General features: G+C 38.2%; 1 protein-coding gene across 4 annotated transcripts in view; it reads right to left on the bottom strand.

Moving 5' to 3' along the window:
* Window positions 1-20,006, bottom strand: part of armh3 (armadillo like helical domain containing 3) — a 132,778-nt gene that overhangs the window by 80,738 nt on the left and 32,034 nt on the right. For all 4 annotated transcript variants that reach the window (XM_036586951.1, XM_036586954.1, XM_036586952.1 and 1 more), the window contains exons 5-7: window positions 11,489-11,596; window positions 9,116-9,208; window positions 5,923-5,997 (exon numbers count right to left, since the gene is read on the bottom strand). In XM_036586951.1, coding sequence (XP_036442844.1) covers window positions 5,923-5,997; window positions 9,116-9,208; window positions 11,489-11,596 — 276 coding nt within the window. The remainder of the gene's footprint in view (window positions 1-5,922; window positions 5,998-9,115; window positions 9,209-11,488; window positions 11,597-20,006) is intronic.

Genomic DNA, 20,006 nt, shown 5'->3' with positions numbered 1-20,006 from the left:
TTTTGCGCAAGGCACCTAACCTACAACTACTGTGGATAGGGCTGCCCACCACTCCAGGCAAGTGTGCTTACTGCCCCCTAGTGTGTGTGCATTCACTAGTGTGTATGTGGTGTTTCACTGCACGGATAGGTAAAATTACTTTGGCTTTTAGGTTACTCATTATGGGTTGTGTTGAGCCTATTTTGAATTGCTGCACAGCATTTCAAGGAAATTTACCATCTGCATCTACATACTCAAAGGTACGTTTCTTTTATTGTATTTTTGTTACACAAAGTTATAAAAAGGAGATGTGCTCAAATTTAGAGGCTAAATACCAAACACAATACAAAATGAATAATGCATGTACAACCACAGAAAATTTATAATCTCCAAAGCATAATGCAATCAGCTACAGGCAGCTCAACTGATCAAGAACATAGGGTCTTATTCACCAAATGTTCTTAAGGAATTTCTTCTTAAATCCACTTATTGAGATTACATCTTAGGTAAGAACAGAACCTAAATGCACTCAAGACTTTTTCTTAGGATGCTTCTCAAGAAAAATTTGAGAAAAAACTCAGATGCACATAATTAGGGGATGGGATAGGGTATCAACTTCCTTTAGGAGAATTAACAGTTATATTATTTGGGTATCACAACATGTTTCTGGCGTGTTTTAGCTTGTTGTGAAGCATGTCATATTGACTAATGTGATGTAACAAGTATAAACAGACATTTGGGTACATTGTATATCCATGACAGATTTTTACAGGTAATTACACTGCAGTGGCCTCTGAAAGCCTGTAACTCCCCCTCAAGAAGAACGCTCTAGTTCAGTGCTAATTCTTCTTTATCAGCTTTGGAGGACTTTTTCACATGGCATAAAACTAACACTGGTCTCACTGGCTAACTTGGTTCCATGATAATTGGCACTGATTTAACTGGAAGCATAGATACCAGAATAGGATGCTGACTGTAACTAAACCAGCCTGGATTCCGTTGAATTTTAGGTATGTTCTATCTCTGCTACCCGACTTAATCTTTTATGCTGTAAGTGTTTATTTCTCTCTAGGCTAAATAATTAATTTGGTCAATGGTCTGGTTCTGTACTTTCTTACAGGAGTTAACTGTTCACCAAGCTGTAGTTTTTGATACTGCTTATGCCAGTCCTCTGCTTAGTTACCATTGTAAACTGGGTAAATTTACTAAAGCCCTAACTCCCTGCATTACATAAACCATTAATTTAGTCGGCTTTCTTGAATAAAACGGTAAACCTCTGGCCAGTTTGCCTTTGAATAGTGATAACTTTTGGTATGGCTTGTCTAATGCTAGCAAGCCTCTGGCCCAGGCAAAAGCTACTATTACACAGAGGCATACAAAATTTAGGCAACATTGGTCAAAATTTCTGTTACTGTGGATAGCTAAACAAACAAAAGAATACTTGATTTGCAAAGGCACAAATGACATATTTCTTTAATATTTTAAGCAAGTTCACTTCTTTTTTTTGTTTTTTTTTTATTTATTTATTTTTTTTTATTTCCAACTCTTCCAGTTTCAAAATAACAAAAAAGGAAAAGGGCCCAAAGCAAAGGTTTGGGCATCCTACATGGTCAATACTTAGAAACACCCCCCTTTGGCAAATATCATACCTTGTAAACTGCAGCCAGCAGTCTTTCAGTTCTTGTTTGAGGGATTTTTGCCCATTCTTCCTTGAAATAGGCTTCTAGTTTGGTGCAGTTATTGGGCGGTCTTGATTTCTAATCATTTTTAGATTGGGGTGTGTCTAGAAGTGTTTAGAATCATTATCCTGTTGTAGAAGCCATCCTCTTTTCATCTTCAGTTAAACAGACTACATGACATCTGCTTCCAGAATTTGCTGGTAGTGAACAGAATCCATTCTTCCCTCTAGCAGTGAAATGTTGCTCTTGCCACTGGCTCCAACATAAGCCCAAAGCATAATTGATTCCCTCCCAGAAGTGTTCTTTTAATGAAATTCTGCACCTTTTTTTTCTCCAAACATATTTTTGCTCACTAGGGCCAAAAAGTTTCATTTTAACTTTATCGGTCCAGAGGACTTGTTTCCAAAATGCACCACGGTTGTTTAGATGCTCCTTTGCAAACCTCTGATGCTAAATGTTGTGGTGAGGCAGCAGGAAAGGTTTTCTTCTGATGTCTCTTATAAAGCTCATATTTGTGCAGGTGATGCTGCACAGTAAAACAGTTCTCCACCACTCCAGAGTCTGCTAAATCTTCCTGAAAGTCTTTTGCAGTGAAACAAGGGTTTTAAATTGCCTTCCTAGCAATCCTACGAGCAGTTCTCTCTGAAAGTTTTCTTGGTCTTTCAGACAACTTGACCGCCACCATTGGTGTTTACTGACATTTCTTAATTACATTATGAACTGAGGAAACGGCTATCTGAAATTTCTCTGTTTCACTTTGAAATGTATCTCTGTCCACTTTCTGTTATGCATTATTAATTGCTTCACAGCATGCCGAGCATTTGTAGGATTTCATTTTTCAGGAACAAACAGAAACTTTTAATGGTTTCTATTTTTTTTTTTTCAACAGGGGTATCAAGTATATGCCTATTTAAGTATTCATATATATATATGTTCTTTACATGTCAAATAAAATGTAACAACCACATTCAAAAATCACTATTAAACAAGAAGAGCCGATTAAACAACATAAATAGTCACCTTTTTGTTCCACTTTAAACAGTTAATATATACTGAACTACTGAATTTGCTCTGATAAGAAATTGATGCTGCATACCTCAGGTAGCTGCACTTGCTTTAGTTTCCCTTGCTAGAAAAACCACAAAGGCCAGTAGAGCTGGTCAGCAGCAAAATTAGCTTATCTCTGCTGTTGGAAAAAACTGCATACGTCAAAAAATTATGTGGTTTGAACGCTAATATGCGACCAACTAAACCAGTGCCAGATCAACTACGCAATGTCACTGTCTACTCTGGTGGGATATACAGATATGCATCCACAAGTATTCTCAAATCTTTGCAATTTGTATACCACTCTGCTTTAAGATTTATCACTGGTGACCCCTACAATACCCATCGCGATTTTTTTTTTTTTTATCTATGAAGTGCTTTCTGGCCATATGCCACTGTACATCACAAAAATGCTCAGTGTAAATAATGCAACAGATCTGACTCATTCCAGAAACTGAAATACCCTTCAGGTGCCAAGAGCTTTTACTGAACTGGGAAAATCTGCTTTCAGCTACAGTGTACCAGCAAGCTGGAATTCATTACAGGACATTCTAAAGCTTCACTCGCTAGTGTCACAAACATTTTAAAATTTTGGTCTCTAACCATCTCAGCCTGCAATTGTTTGATTAGATTTTAGTGAACTTTTAACATGACTTGTGCATTTTAATTTAGTATATTTCAGTTATTGTTTTATATTTAGGGTTCAAGCATGCAATGCATTGAACCCTATTGTAATTGTCAAGATTTTTCTTCCTATTCATTTTCTTCCCCGAAATGGAACGCACAGCCCAAACCGTAAGTCCTAGAGACACCAAACTTGGTCAATAGGTAGTAGTCCCTCCCGCTACTCAGACACAAGGAATCAGCCCAGTCGGCCACAAGGGGGCGCTATAGCGCAGTCAAGTTCCTTGGGTCCAAACAAACAACTTTGCCATTTGGACCATTTAGCTCCGCCCACTTAGATTTTGAGCTAATTTGCATAATATGCAAAACATACTTTTGCGAACTAGTCCTACAATTTTTGCCCGGTCCTCAATTTTTTGGTGTCAAAAAATTCAGAAGAGCCTGAACCTCAATAATTATCAAAAACATTTTGACTTTTCTAAACAACATGGCTGTCATATGCAAATGAACCCTTCTGGATAAATTCAAAATAATTCAGAATTAATTTAAAATTCTGTAACTCGACAACCCTTCAGCCAAAAAATTTCAAACTTTACAGACACATTTGGGAGAAGATTCTGAGGTAGCCATTCGATTTTTGTGCGCATATGTCATTAGGGGGCGGAGTTAATGCTACATGGCTGTTTCTCAGCATCCGTACATCCGATCAGGCTGAAGCTTTGCAGATACCATCTGTTGGCCAGACTATGTGAATCCATAAAGACAATTTGATTAACTGAAGTATATGGTCGATTAGCTATAACTATGATTAGCTATAACTCAACAGTCATTGGTCAGGTCCTGTCCAAACTTTAAGGACCTTTACATATTTGCACTATAATGGAGTATGCCAATTTTGGTCCAGATTGGCCATTAGGGGGCGCTTTAGCACTCAAAAACACTTAAAAATCAATTAAAATGCTATTACAATGTTATTACAAGATAGACAGATAAAGAAATTGTGCCATACGACTCAGGTCACTCACTTGAACAACTTTGTAAGTACATGTTCTGTCACAAATTGTACTGTTTGTCTGGTATTTTGGCTTAATCATTCGAAGACTATATTATATGAAGGCTTATTATACAAAGGTCAAAAGGTCAATCTGACCAAAACTTGGTAAACATCTTTGGATATGGTCCCTGATCAAGAATCATACCATATGTGGTCTTTTCACTAATCCTGACCCACTTTCACTGAGCTTATACTTTACTTTAGTCCTATGTTTCTATTTTTCATCTTTTTCAACTTTACTCATATTTTTGCCTGTAACTTTTGATCAGAGTGAGATAGAGACAAAATTCTTTTTTTCTGCTGATTCCTTGGGACTTGCTGAACAACTGCACCCCCAGTCAATTTTTGCCCCATCCCCTTAGTTTTTGAGCTAATTTGCATAATGAGAAAAACCTATTCTTGCAAACTAGTCTCAGGATTTTTTGCCAATTTTCATCAAATTAGTACCATAAGATTCAGAAGACACTGATCCTCAAGAATTATCAAAAACATTTTGACTGTTCCACTCAGTGTATTGAGCATCAACCAATTAATTACTGTAAACATGGCATTGCTGGCTTGATTTACTATAACTCAACAGTCATTGGTCAGATCATCTCCAAACTTTACGGATATGTACATATTTAGACTTGAATGGTGTGTGCCAATTTTGGTCCACAATGGCCTTTAGGGGGTGCTTTAGCACTCCAAAACACTTAAAAATCAATTAAAATGCTATTACAATGTTATTACAAGGTTGACATATAAACGATTGGTGCCGTGTGACTCAGTTCACTCACATGAACAACTTTCTAATTACATGTTATGTCAAAAATTGCACTGCTTGTCTTTTATTTTGGCTTATTCTGGTTATACTGGTTTATTATGATTTGATATTTTTTAATTTACTTACTATTATTAAGTATTTGAAATGTTTCTACAATATAATTTTTTCAATTTATCACCTGATAAAAGGATGAGTTTAGATACAAAAAGGTGTGCTTAATGAAGTGGCTGGTGAGTGTATATCATACCCATTCATATATATTGTTTTCTTGTCCTGTCTAGTTAGTGTCATGTGTATTTGTCATGTATATTTATTGTTCTCTAAATTTGTCATGTGCATTCATTGTTCTATATGCTTGTCCTGTATATTTATTGTATTGCGCACTTGTTTCACACTGTTGCGTATCTGCACTTCACATAGTCCTGTGTAACATGCTGCTGTTGTGTGTTGCCCCATGGGGCCTGAAGAATGACATTTTGTTCTAATGTATACAATTCATACTGAGGAATGGCAATACTAACCTCTCTTGACTTGACTAGACAATTCCAAAATCCAGCTCATTTTGTCACAGTCAACACTATTTAGTCAATTTACTAAACTAAAACAGAGTTAGCTAAAAATCAATGACATTTTTGACATTTGACTGTTTCACTAAGGTTTGGTAATTTACTAGGGTTTAGTCATTAGTGATTGCAGCCCAAATGTAAGACAGTTGTAAATCAACTGAACACCAAAAAGTATCTGTAATGAGTGTCATGCAAACACAAACATACCTGTAAAATGGCTTCAAATATGCTATTGATCATGACGTATTCCAATATAGTATTCTGACTGATGTTGTCTGTGACCTGCAAAGCAGAAAATAAAATGTTATTCTTTTGCAGTAACTGACAAAGGTTGAATAAAGTCAGAACTACATATACTAGCTCACAATAATGGCAGTAAAATAACTCAAAGTACAACAAACAATAATAGAAACTAAAACTAGTAGCGACTGCCTGAATCTCACAGTGACATAGTAAAAGGCAGGCACAAAACAAAGAAAGTAATATTTCCAAGGTCACATAGTTCGTGGTCGCTAATTCATGGTTCAGGTGAAAATTAATCACAGAGCAGGTACTATTTGGGTGGTGGATCATTCTCAGCCCTGCAGTAACACTGATGTGTGTTGTGCTGGTACGAGTGGATCAGACACAGCAGTGTTGTTGGAGTTTTTAAACACTGTGTCCACTCACTGTCCACTCTATTAGACACTCCTACCTTGTCAGTCCACCTTGTAGATGTAAAGTGAGAGACAATGGCTCATCTACTGCTGCACAGTTTGTGTTGGTCATCCTCTAGTCCTTCATCAGTGGTCACAGGACGCTGCCCACAGGATGCTGTTGGCTGGATATTTTTGATTGGTGGACTTTTCTCAGTCCAGCAATGACACTAAGGTGTTTTAAAACTCCAGCAGCACTGCTGTGTCTGATCCACTTAGACCAGCACAACACACCACCACCACATCAATGTTACTGCAGTACTGAGAATGATCCACCACCCAAATAGTACCTGCTCTGTGAGGGTCCATGGGGGTCTTGACAACTGAAGAACAGGGTAAAAGGGGGCTAACAAAGTATGCAGAGAAACAGATGGTCTACAGTCTGTAACTGTAGAACTACAAAGTGCACCTATATAGTAAGTGGAGCTGATAAAATGGACAATGAGTGTAGAAACAAGGTCATAATGTTATGCCTAATCGGTGTAGTTATCCCATTTCAGCTTTAGATAAACTACAGCTGCTACTAGTAGTTAGTTAGGTAAATTATTCTGTTAGAGACAAAATTGTGCTGTAGACTTTTTTGGTTTTAACCAGTGGGAGTGGATCATGGCAGTTGTTTTCACTCCAGTCCCCTGCCCCAACCCCTGTTCCATCTCATGAAGAACTTGATAATTACCTGATCAGTGGGATCAGGTATGTCGGGGCAGAGCACAGTTAAAACTGTGCAGGGCAGTGGGTCCCCAGGACTGAAATTGAAAACCACTACACTATGGTACACAGAAGGACAATGTGGCTCCCCTCCAACAGCAACGTATTACTTGACTGGAAACGCCTTTAAAATATCACACTCAAAAATATATGCCTTTATACTTTTTATTTCAACAATTCTTTGAGCTAAAATTAACTCTTGCTTAGAGAACATAGGCCAGTTGCTCCAGTGTTTCACCTAGCATAGGCCCTACAATTACTGAAGATCCAGCAATCCAACCATCTGCCCACTGGATCCCATCCCTTCCACACTGCACTAGTCAATCACCATGGACCTGCTCCCTTCATCTCTTCCATCATAAACAGCTCCTTGTCATTAGGTCTTATTCCATCAGCATTTAACACTGCCAGAGTGTTTCCCATCCAGTAGAAGCCCATGCTTGACTGCTCCGATGTCAGCAGCTCCCGACTGGTATCACCTTTCTTTCCTCTCAAAAATTCTTGAATGTGCAGTCTATGATCATTTGTCTCTCTTTCTCACTCAGAACCAGCTCCAGGACCCCAACCAGTTTGCTTTTGGCTTCAAACCAGTGCACTAAATAGAAATGGCCCTCATAGCAGTGACTGAGAAGCTCTAGGCAGCAAGATCAACCAAAGTGATCTTTTGATACTGAGGTTTCCAGTCACTTCTCGGCAAGTCTGACTGACATCTCTTCATGTATGACAGCTTACCACCTGAAGCACAACACTAGCAAGACTGAGCTGCTTTTCATCCCTGGAACTAGAGGTTCTCACTATGATCTTGTCATCAAATTTGAGAACTCCTTGGTTATTCTGTCTGAAGATGCAAGACGCCTTGGTGTGATTCCGAATGAACAGTTATCATTCTCAGCTCATACTGCAAACCTGATTTGATCATGCAGGGTTCTCTTTTACAACATCCAGAGGATTCAACCCTTTCTCTCTCTGGAGGACACCCAGGTGCTCGTTCAGTTTCTAATCATCTCAAGGCTTGACTACTGCAACTCATTCCTAGCTAGTCTTTCTATGCGGAACACCATGTCCTTGCAAAAGATCCAGAATGCAGCAGCATAGCTCATCTTCAATCTGTCCAAGTTCACTCATGTCACTCTACTGCTACATTCTCTTCACCGGCTTCCTGTAGCTGCCTGCATCAGGATTTAAAGCAATGATTAAAGCACATTTAATAGGAAATCACAAGTATAGATTTTGGGCCCTGCACCAAACAATATATTAGAAAATTCTAGCCTCAAACTGAATAACAGGGGCTCCCGAGTGGCGCAACCGTCTAAGCGTTGGCCCTATCATCAGGAGATCGCGAGTTCGATCCCTGGTGATGCTACAGCCATCCATAGCCGGGAGTCTAAGAGAGCACAATTGGCCTCGCTCTCTCTGGGAGGGTAGGATGCCCCCCCCATCACTTAACGCGATGCTAGTCAGTGCAGGCGTCTGTTAGCTGACGTAACAGATCTGGCGGTTGGCGCTTTCCTCCGATCGCGCTCAGCTGTCCAATGACGTTGCGTGAGCGGCAGTTCGAAAAGAAGCGGTGGCTGGTTTCACAGGTCTCGGAGGAAGCCTGTGTTAGCCTTCACCGTCCTAGCGCTGATAGTATCATGTGATTGGGTGAATCCTAACTAGCGGGTGGAACTGGAGACTACTAAATTGGGAAGAAAATTGGGTAAAAATTAAACTAACAGTACTTCATATTATTGTGTTTTTGCATGTTCTGCACATATTTTTTTGAGCAGCTCATTTGCATTTTGATACGTCAGCCAATATCCAGATGACTTGTTCCACATTCTGGCTTCTGGCAGAGGGAATTAAGATAACTCGAAATATGATAATGTACTGATAAAGTCATACCAAAGTTCTAGGTCCAAAATACTTATGTGGTTCAATAAATAAACAGCTTCTAACTGACTGAATTTACTGAACGTAAATTGGGTATAGTGGATTATGGAAGGGTGTGTTCTTACAGTAACCAGACACAGCAGCAGCTTCAGGCAGAGGCTCTTCAGGCTCTCTGAACCATCCCCACACAACAAACTGTCCAGGCTCTCCATTAGGTCCTACAAGCCAGATAAACAAAGACATAAAATGAGCCAATACAATCTGGATAATACACAGTGTGCTCCGAAAGAATCACCGTTTTGTAGTTTTGCAACTTTTTAAATTTTAGGTAAAAATGAATACAGAGGTTAAAGTACACCCTGAAACCTTTCATTTAAAAGCATCTCTATGTTTCTTTTGTTGTGGCAGAACATCATTATACATTCTCTTACATACATTATACATACAATGAGTGCATCATTATACATTTTTTATTTTTATTTATTTTTTTCAACAACTGTCTGTTTTCTGGAAATCCGTGTCATTATCATGTCTACATTGAATAACCAGTCTCATCGTTGCAAGCTTTATTTGTACACTTTAGGAGTGAATCTTGTGAAGTTTTAAAGAACATAAAATGTGCAAGCTAAAGACCAAAATAAAAAAGTATTAAAATGTAAGAATGTTGCAAATACAGTCTTTTTGATGCACTCTTTTGTTTCCACACTACAGAAGACAAGCCATGCTGAGGTAGGCTGTCTGTAGTATCTGAGCACTACTAATCAGTGAATGCTGAATACGCTCAAGTTAGTAACTAGAAAGAGAGCTTGCTTAAATGTTACTTTTTTTTTATTTCAGATCAGCAAAGGGTACTCAAATACATCACAGTAAATTAAATTTTGCATCCATAATGCAATACAAGATGTTGCTTCAGGTAATAAAGAGAATGAACACAATAATCCAACAACAGACAAGAGAACTTGCTCTCCCCAGATATTTTCACAGCACCTTACTGTTTGTTGAGCAACACCTTTTGGTGCTGCAGAATTTTGCACAATTTTGTATCATTAAAGTCCACTTTAGATTAAGAAAACAAAATGGAACATATTTAATTCACTTCAGCATTTCTTATTTCATTAAATCTAGCTATTTGTTACTTCAAAGTTAATTTTAATGTAGGTCAATCTGAATTGCCTTATTTGCTTGACGATCACACAGTGCATGCAGTTCCCACTGGCTTTACAGAAAGTAACAAAACTTTGGCATTTTGCAACCAGGCTTGCGTGATATTGAGTTTTCCCTGCTTGTGATTTACCATTTAAAAAATCTAGATTAACAACGTAGATAAAAAAAAAAGACACAGGAAGAATAACACCTAAAACCATGGAGGAACGCAGTTAAGTGTCATTAGATTTGAAAAACAGGCGCAGCTTGTTTCTGTTTCAGTTATGAATAACGTCATCTTAAACAAGCCTTTTTATTCAGATATGCTTTAATTACAATAACAATAATAACAATAACAACAACAATGCAGTTATGCTGAAGCTTTTTACTGTAATGAGGGCACACTGAGGGAGGTCAAGTTCAATTTGGACAGTCTGAAGTTGCTTCTTGTGCTGCTGTCAACTAGTGCTCTCTTTTTTATAGTGTCAATGCTAGGACGCTCGCAGAGCAGCAGCAGTTGTCACTTCTGTCTCTGGGAAACACAGCTGGTCTTGAGGTATTCTGGCTCCAGTTTAGACTCATTGCTGATATTGTGCAGAAACAGAATATACTAGGTCTATAAAAAGTTTCAAAGTGTAAAGCCAGCCTTAGATGATTCTAAAAATTCAATTCAAATTGTTACCAATTTTTGCGATGACTTGTTTGTTACAGTTTTTATGTCACATTGGTCAGATTTAGTGGATGTCCCATTTCATCAGGTTTAAATCTAAAAAACTGCCAGAGCAGAGCATGGCAATTTTTCTTCTAAATGAGTACTAGCGTTTTCCCGCCAAAAGCAGTGGCAGTGTAAGATAGGCACAATCAAATCACATCGCACAAGCCTATTTGAAACACATAAAAAATAGACATTAAGTTGCTCAATAGTACATTTATGGAGTGTATTTTTTTTTCTTTTTTTTATTATCCTTCAAATATATGCACATATGCACATAAAGAGTCTGTTGATGTTTTAAACCATCTGAAAGCAAGAAAAGTTATTTTTGCAATTAATTAAAATACATATTTTGCAAAATATTTTATTTTACATCTAAAAATATATATGAATGATATAAAGAAACTTGCAAATGATTTTTTTAATAGATTGTCCTTATATCCATGCCACTCTAGATGGGTTTAAGAGTACAATAACTCTACAGGCCAGTCACCCCAGTCAGTTTGTTATCTTTGTGTACAATTTCCTTTTAAGCTAAGCGGACAACTGCGCACACATCATACCATTGAATAATAATAACAATAACAACGATAATAATAAAATTATAATTCTCTGTACCACTATCACAATCAACTCCACTCACCTTCATTCTGAGGTCAGCTTTGTCAAATCCCACCAGCATGTTGATAATGTCAAAACCTGTAGCTGATTTGTTTTTCTGATGTACTCCTCTGAACAATGCACAGAGAGTCTTGAGGACAGGAAGAGATGATACAGGGGAAAGACATGAAATAAATATTAAGTACAAGTTTCTTTCTCACCTATTTAGTGGGAGAGCATCCTCAAATTATTCCACATGCTTATGAATTTCACTTCATTTCTTTCCATCAATAAAAGTATAAAAACATTAATCATTGTTTTTCAACCAATTTAATTAATTTGGCAAAATGTCTGCATTTTTACTACAGAGAAGCATCTCCGAAACATGCTATCGCCACCACCATGCCATTGGTATACTTGTCTCACTGTGATAGACTCTCACTCTTTTGGCCTTGAACTTCTTTATTGCCACCCTTCTGAACAATTTTACACATTTATGCATGCAAGTGATGTTGCATCAGTATCTGTAGTGTTTCTCCCATTTCTGTCCTGAAAGACTATAACTACTTCAAAATTTCTATAGGCCTCTTGGTGACCTCCCTTACTGTGGCTCTTCCTGTCCAGTCACTCAGTTTTGAAATACTATTAGTTTGGAGCCAAGCGACAGTTCTTCACTTTCTCACCTTTTTAATGAACTTCACTATGCTTGTTTGGAAATTTTCTTGTAACCTCACTCATGTTGGATCTGCCTACAAGATTTTTTGGTCTTCATGTAGCAATGCATTTCATTGCAAATGCAGAAACATAGGTACATTTACTCCCGAAATCATGACCTCAACTGCACTGTGGATCCCAATCTCTTAATCATGTGACCTGAAAAGTTGGTTACTTCAGAAGTGCTAAAGCAACAGGGGCTTGGGGGGTGGGCATATTAATCTGTTTGGAGGTTTACATTTTTAATTAAAGCGGCTTGATGCCAGATGTAGCAGGGGCGTCAACACCAGATTAAACCATTTTGTGGATTAATTTTGACTGGAGTGACCAAAATCAGAAGTGCGTGTACATCATTACAATGCTTAAAACACTAATTTGAACCATAGATCAAAATCATTACCATATGGACTTGCGCTTTATGAACTAACTCACTCATACATATTATTCATTATTATTATATTATACTCCACATTATTCATTCTCACAAGTTTGCACAGCACTGAGCTTCCACAGCGCTAAGTTTAAAACCAGAAATTACGGCGCACAAGCAGCATGCCTGAACCTGTCCCAAGCGTTGCAAAAGCATTAGTCAGTGTAAATTTGTATCTTCTTGCAATAAATGACATGCAATTGTCTTTTTTTGTCTGTCAGAAGACTACAAACATACATTTTCACTTCTAAATTGTCAAATAAAATCTTTGATATAATGAGATCTACATTTTTTGAGAGAACATTTCTTTAGAGCATTTCTAAATCCTAATCTACATTTTGACTTTTGCTGTTTGTTTTTAGCCAAGAGCAAACGCAGGATGCTACCGGCACCTTGGAAACTTTTTAAACAATGGAACACAGATTATTATTATTATTATTATTATTAAAATAATATTTACTTTAAATAATTAACTTTAAGGTATGCCCATTACTGCAGTTCTGTACTACAGAAGGTTAACGCAAGCTTCTTATATCGCCGCAGCATTATTTTATATGTATTTCTGGTGGCATGTAGCTTGCAACAAGCAACAAAAAGAAAAACAAGTCTTCACACTTCAAGCACAGTAACCATTCATCTCATATCACTGTTCACACAACCCTTGATGTAGAACGCATACCACCACTTGCTGTACCACTTGCACATGACTGCTGTAGCACATTGATTACACAGGAGTGCTTTGCAAGCAGCGATGCAGTGCAGAAGAGTTTACACGATAAACGCACTGTTAAAGGCTGCAACAACAGAATGGATAAAATTACCCCAGATGCAGCATTCAAATGACATAACGCTATGCTCCAACCAATCTCCAATCTCACCAAAGAGTCCACTGAGACCACACAAAATTTATACTAAAACATGGAAATGAACAAGAGAAAGTTTAAGAAAATAAATAAAAGTAAATCTTAGGACAAACAAAATAAAGCAGAAATACTGAAGATTCTGCACTATTCTGCACTATTTCTAGGTCAAATGTAAGCAGAATTGTGACACTAACACAGACACACAGTCTTATCTCTTCTGTTAAAGCTTGTGTTTCGACAACTGTCAGGTGGATTTGACTCAGAGGCTTTTGCACAAACTTTGAGTCCATGTCGGTCATTAAAGTAAAAGGGGGGCATAGGCAATATTAATAAATTATGAGATTCTATAAGACTCAATTTTCACTATTTTTTATGGTGATAAATAACGAAAACCTGTATTACATTAGACAGGAGGGCAAAACAAAAGCATTTTCACTAGTGGTCTCAAACTTTTGGACCCCATTGTATATTTGTTTTAGTAGGCCTATGCTGAAAATGAAATATATACATATTTCTTTGCATTGATAGCCTGACTGCAAAAAAGAATAGAACAGCTATTAAGGGAACCTGTCTTTAAACTGAAGCACATTTTGGAACTCTCACATTCTGCAGGCTACAAATTATCCACAAGGGGGCACAATTATCAGTCAAACAGCTTTTGATGCTTCACATCAGCGACCGTGTGTTCTTGTTCAGTCTTACAATGCTCAAAAATGTGCTTGCAGTTCACATTATGTAATTTTGCCATTTCCTTAAAGGAGAGGTTAGATTTCTGTTTACATAACCTAAAAAATAAACCTGTCGGCTCGTTACACATCTTAAGAAGCCTAACTAACCTGGAAACTAACCAAACTGGAAGCAGAGCAAACAAACCTGGAGCTACGCGGCACTCTTTTACAACAGAAAAGTCTCCTAAATAGAGTGTCTCATTTGACTGCATTGAGAAGTTAAAACTATGACCCTTGTCCACACATATCCTGATATGTTTGAAACCGCAGTTTCTATGCGTTTTGGTCCCCTGTTCACATGAAAAACTCCAGCAGCACTACTGTGTGACACACTAACACACTGCAGTGCTGAGAATGATCCACCACCCAAATAGTACCTACTCTGTGAGGGTCCATGGGGTCCTTACCACTGAAGAACAGGGTAAAAGGGGGCTAACAAAGTATGCAGAGAAACAAACGGACTACATTCTGTAGTTGTACAACTACAAAGTGCACCTATATAGTAAGTGGAGCTGATAAAATGGACAATGAGCATAGAAACAAGGAGGTGGTCATAATGTTATTTTTGACAAAAACATCTTCTCAGTTTCAGCCTATTTTTAGCTACATTATAATGATTCATTTTAATACCATTTTAGTCAAACAAAATTGTGCACATTTATATATAATGAATAATTTTTAAATGAATAATCAAAACTGGTTTACATTAAATATTTAACATCATACTCAATGCTTCATTTTAAAAACAGAAAAATACAAATCACGATTTTTTTTTCTTTTATACATGAAAGATCTGCACTGCTCTTAAAACTCCTTTGTGTGAAAGGCACAGAAACAACAAGACCAACATATGAACAGAACGTACATGACAAACCAAATAAGTCATGGTAGGTTAATTCTAAAAGAACTTTGCACTTCTATTCAAGTTAGTTTACCTATAATAAGCAAAGTTTTGTTCCTCTATGGTCAGTAACATCACAATCAAAACAAACAGACTGACTGAGCAGATGCATGAGTATTGTAAAAACGAGAATTTTTGCCTGTCCACACAAAAACACAGAACACAGTTTTAAAAATCTCTACACTGAAATTTTTTTTCTAAAAGCCCAGCGACATAAAATACTATTTAAGTGTGGAGTTTCGAGTTCAAAATACAGAGGAGAAAAAAGTAACTAACTGTGGCAACAGAATCATGTAAATTAGTTATACACATTAGCCATGCTGAACTTCGGCAATGGATGCATGGCATTTTCTCTCACACATAACTGCTGAGAGAAAACACACTGCCATGCCAGAAGAGCTCTGTTTTACACCAGCTGTACTGCTTGCTGCAGCAACTGCTGTAAAATAAAGCAATTCACTATATCTGCACCACAACATTCCCTGTTGAGCTTTCCAACTACTTAATTACTGCAGCGGGTGCCTGTGATTGGGTTACATATTTCATCTAAAGTGATTAATTATAATGTTAATTTTTATTTTGTAATTTATGTCAATAACTTGCAATGAAAAATCATTTAAAAATCATTTGTGAGAAGACACTGAATGTAAAACACGCAACTAACTTCTAAGACTGAACGTTGGAGACATGGAAAAATATCCCAGCAGATTTCTTTAAAAGCATGAAAGAAAGTCTTCCAAACAGAATGGAAACTAATGAAGACAATGTGAGGACACAGTTAATACAAATAAAATGTAATTATAATCAGTTACTGACAATTTGGTGCAATTTTCTGGTATATATAGAGCAGCTTCTAAGTTTATAAACCCTTTAGCATTATGCGATTTTCTACACAAAAATGTGTTCTAAATGAAGATCCAGTCATAATACCACCTCATGATAAGTCAGAAGAATAGATGGAGAACACAATAAAACAAATAATACTATCAATTACACAGTTTTTCATCCATTAATTGTACAAAGTGATCCAACATTAAATGTCTTTGTTGGTAAAAGTATGTGAACCTAACTGATGTGACCCCCTTGAGCAGCAGACAAATGGTTGCTATAGCTGTTGATCAAGTTCAGGAGGCTTTATTGTTATTTTAGCTATATACTAGTGTTGTCACGATACCAAACTTATGACTTTCGATACGATACCTGCCTAAATATCTTAATACCGATACTGAAACGATACCACAGCAAAAAACTAAAACATCAGGAAAAGTAATGGAATAATAGTTTTTTTTTTTCATTGTTTATCTTACGTTTATTTTCATGCTCAATAAAAATGCAGTTTGTGTGTTTTATGCGTGTAGGTGCGTTTTTGACAATGAATATGTACATTTTTTCTTTAATATTTTGATTATTAAAAATAATTAAATTAGAAAGATCACACTGTTATTACACTGTGTGCAGTGATCTGATGTCCTATGTATCCTTGAGTTTATAGAATTTCTTTGATAGTTAACTTTCTATTTGCAACCAGATCTCACCGATTAATCCGTTTAATAACACTCAATACACGTCTATGGCAGTTGCCTTTTTTAGCAATAGAAATGATTGACAAAAATGTACATGCCGTGACTGTAATTACCAGTACAGCTGAGTTTAAAATGATCGTTTATAACTAGGCCTGTCACGATAACTGTTTTTAACGGACAATAAATTGTCCCAGGATTTATCATGATAAACGATTTTATTGTATGTGTGCGTGTATATACATATGCACATACATATTAAACACTGTTTTTAAATAAAGTCGACATACCAGCTCAATCGTGTTAATGGGATCTCCTCGCAAACTCAGTGATCAGAAAGGATACTGGTTTTAGGGTCACGGATCGGATCATATTTACCATATAAAGATAGACCAGTCACCGGTTATGCTGCTAGGGCCGTTTGCTGCAGTGATGGACTGGGGGGATGAGTCTGATTCCTCACGAGGCTCATTCACATGGTCAACAGCAGCTCTGGTTGAGTTTGAGTCAGATAGGGTAAATAGCTGACTGACTGACCACATATTTTCAATCCGAGCGGGCTGCAAGCCCAGACGTGGCGTGCGTGAAGGTCTGGAACTTTCCCACGCTGCCGCATAGTACAGGTACTGTCGGCCAAGGGGATCAAGCCGGCGACCTTCCGGTCACAGGGCTGGTTCCCTAACCTCCAGCCCACGACTGCCCCCATGTTGAATGTTGGATAGATGTCCCAACATTCTTCTGTAGAATTTCTTGATACAATCCAAAGCTCCATCAAATGATGACAAGCTGACTGACAGCAAAACAGCCCCAAACCATGATCCTGCCACCACCATATTTGCAAGCTGGGATGTGGTTCTTATGCTGGAATGCAGTTCTTTGTGTAGTCCCTTCATATTCTATACCTGAAAAAAGTCATTTTTGTTGGATAACCACTCCTTGAAAGCATAACAATGGTGTTGGATCTGCCTGACAGTGGATCGGTGAAGTTCACACTCTTTAAAAATTGTTTTTTAAAATGACCCTGCTGCTAATTATCAACAATATCAAAACTGATCATACATTTGCCAACCATAATGGCTTTCTTTTTCTATTGTTATGTGTAGCGTGCTTTGCTGTTTTAATTCATAAACGGATCAGAACCTTTTGAGCAAAGTGAGATCTGCATCTGCATGCTGCAGGATGTTTAGAAGGACCAGTAGTAAATTTATGGCTGACTGCTAAAGACACATCTCACAGCCCCCATTTGCTGCCCCCCCCCCGTTTGGCAACCTGGTGCAGAAGTGGGGAGGGGGGTGGCTCACCTCAGAACAGACCTACTTTGACCCAGAGGTCTGAAGACTTTCTTTTTCTTTTGACCAACAGTTTAAGGGCAACATAATGGAACGTCATGCCACCCCTTTATAAACATCCTGAAGAGACCTTTGGACATCACTGAAGTAAATTTTGGAATACTGATAAATTGTGACTTTTGAAAATTCCTTTCCCTCTCTCTCACACGCATACATCTCACCTTCCCCCACAAAGAGAGACATCTTATCTAAAACAAAGGCCAAACATGGCCCACCAATCAACTCTGGGTGAGGGGACTGTTGAGACCTCACGAATCCCTGAGCAGACCCCTCAGTGTGGCCAGATACTCTTAAGTGCATTCCTTCAGTATCATAAATTTGGGGTCTGTGCAGAGGCTAGGCTCCTGAGAGCCTTGCTTTCTGGCAAATTATTCACAATGTGATCTTTAATCAAGTATCAATCAAATGCCTTTCCTTTATCAAACTGTGAAGAACACCTCTGTTACTGTTAACATGTTGCCTTGTCAGGCGTGAATTGATTAATCCCTGCCAAAGGGAATTAATATCTAATTTTCTACACTATGTTCTTTTATATTCGAGTAGTTATTTTGATTCTTGGATTGTAACCCTTCCTCACTGAAGATCTGCGCTCCTCACCGGAGAGGCCGCCAAGCGTCGCTGGAAGCCTGTCTTGCCAGTGGGGTCTGGTCCAAAGCGTTGACCAAGGGCTTGCACCTCTAGCGGCCTTGCCTTCGACCTGCAGACCGTTCCTAGCTTGTGTGAGCAGCAGCTTCTCTTCCTCAACGTGGCACGCGCATCAACATGGCTCTGAGGCGTCCAGCAGCTTTGACCTTTGACCTGAGGACCCTGCTCCAGCCCATGCCAGCAGCAGCCTCTCTTCCCCTCAACGCGACACGCACATCACACAGCTCTGAGGCATCCAGGTCGTAGATTCACTCGCACTGCCCTTTGTGGTCTCTGTCTCACTGTGATTTTGCTTTTCTTTATTGACACTTAGGCCAGCTTTACACTAGTGTTAGGGTTGTTCTGCTTGCTGCTCAAAAGCCACATAATTTGGAAAATCAGCTAATCTTAATACTTTTGTTCAGTATATTCAATATCTCCAGTTTCTTTCCATAACTAGTAATCCAATATTTAGCACCTATACACCTTTGTAAACGATTGCTTTGTGTTTATATACCTCTATCAATAAATAACCCTTTATTACAGTCATCTCTGTCACGGTGTGCACATGAAAAACTTCAGTTTGGTTCTGTTCCCTGGACCATGGTCAAGCCCTCACTTGAATTTAATTAAAATACCCGTGTCTTACGGTAAGTGGGAAATTAGGTGCTTTTGAGGCCTTGTCCCACTACATATGACTTGAATGAAAATCTGATCTGAAGATCTAAAATGAAGATCTGATTATTTTAGGTCAAACTTATGCAGAAATGCACATAATGCTAAAGCATTTACAACCCTGCACTGTTTCTTTTCTGTCCTTAATTTGCAACATTGCTTGTTGAAGGGATAACTGGGAGTGGGGGCAATGCCGGGGAGGAGGAGCAATGAGCTCTCTGTCCCTTTCAGCTCCTGTCCGAGCTGCGGAGCGGGGGCAATGACATTGGTCCATTGCTCCTCCTCCCCGGCATTGCCCCCACTCCGCAGCTCGGACAGGTGTGCCAGTTATCCCTTCAACAGGCAATGTTGCAAATACATTGAGGTAATGTATCTGTATGGATACAGATACATAGTATATTTTCTCTATCAAAAATGTATGATGTGACAGTATGCACTGTAAAATTATTACATTGTTCCCTCCTTAGAAGCTTTCAGGAGATGTACTTGCAGAGATGATACTTTTACACAAAAAAAAATTTGCTGCATTCGGCAATTCAAGGGTCCAAGCACTAATCAGTTCAATAAGGTCTAATCCACTGTACTGAGGCCTTTTTTAGGAGAAAATGCATAAATAATAAACGGTCAGTGGTTATATGAAGTCCTTCACATGTCATTATTTTTGATCAAGGAAGATACTTTTCAGGGTTTGTACAGATAAACCTTTTGACCTTGGTATACCAAGCTACAGACTTTGAACAAGTAAATCAAAAAGCTA

This window comes from Colossoma macropomum, unplaced genomic scaffold (genome assembly GCF_904425465.1).
Source record: "Colossoma macropomum unplaced genomic scaffold, Colossoma_macropomum, whole genome shotgun sequence".
In the NCBI taxonomy this organism is placed as follows: domain Eukaryota; kingdom Metazoa; phylum Chordata; class Actinopteri; order Characiformes; family Serrasalmidae; genus Colossoma; species Colossoma macropomum.
Note: the sequence above shows the minus strand (reverse complement) of the source record. Positions and strands in the feature narration are given on the sequence as shown.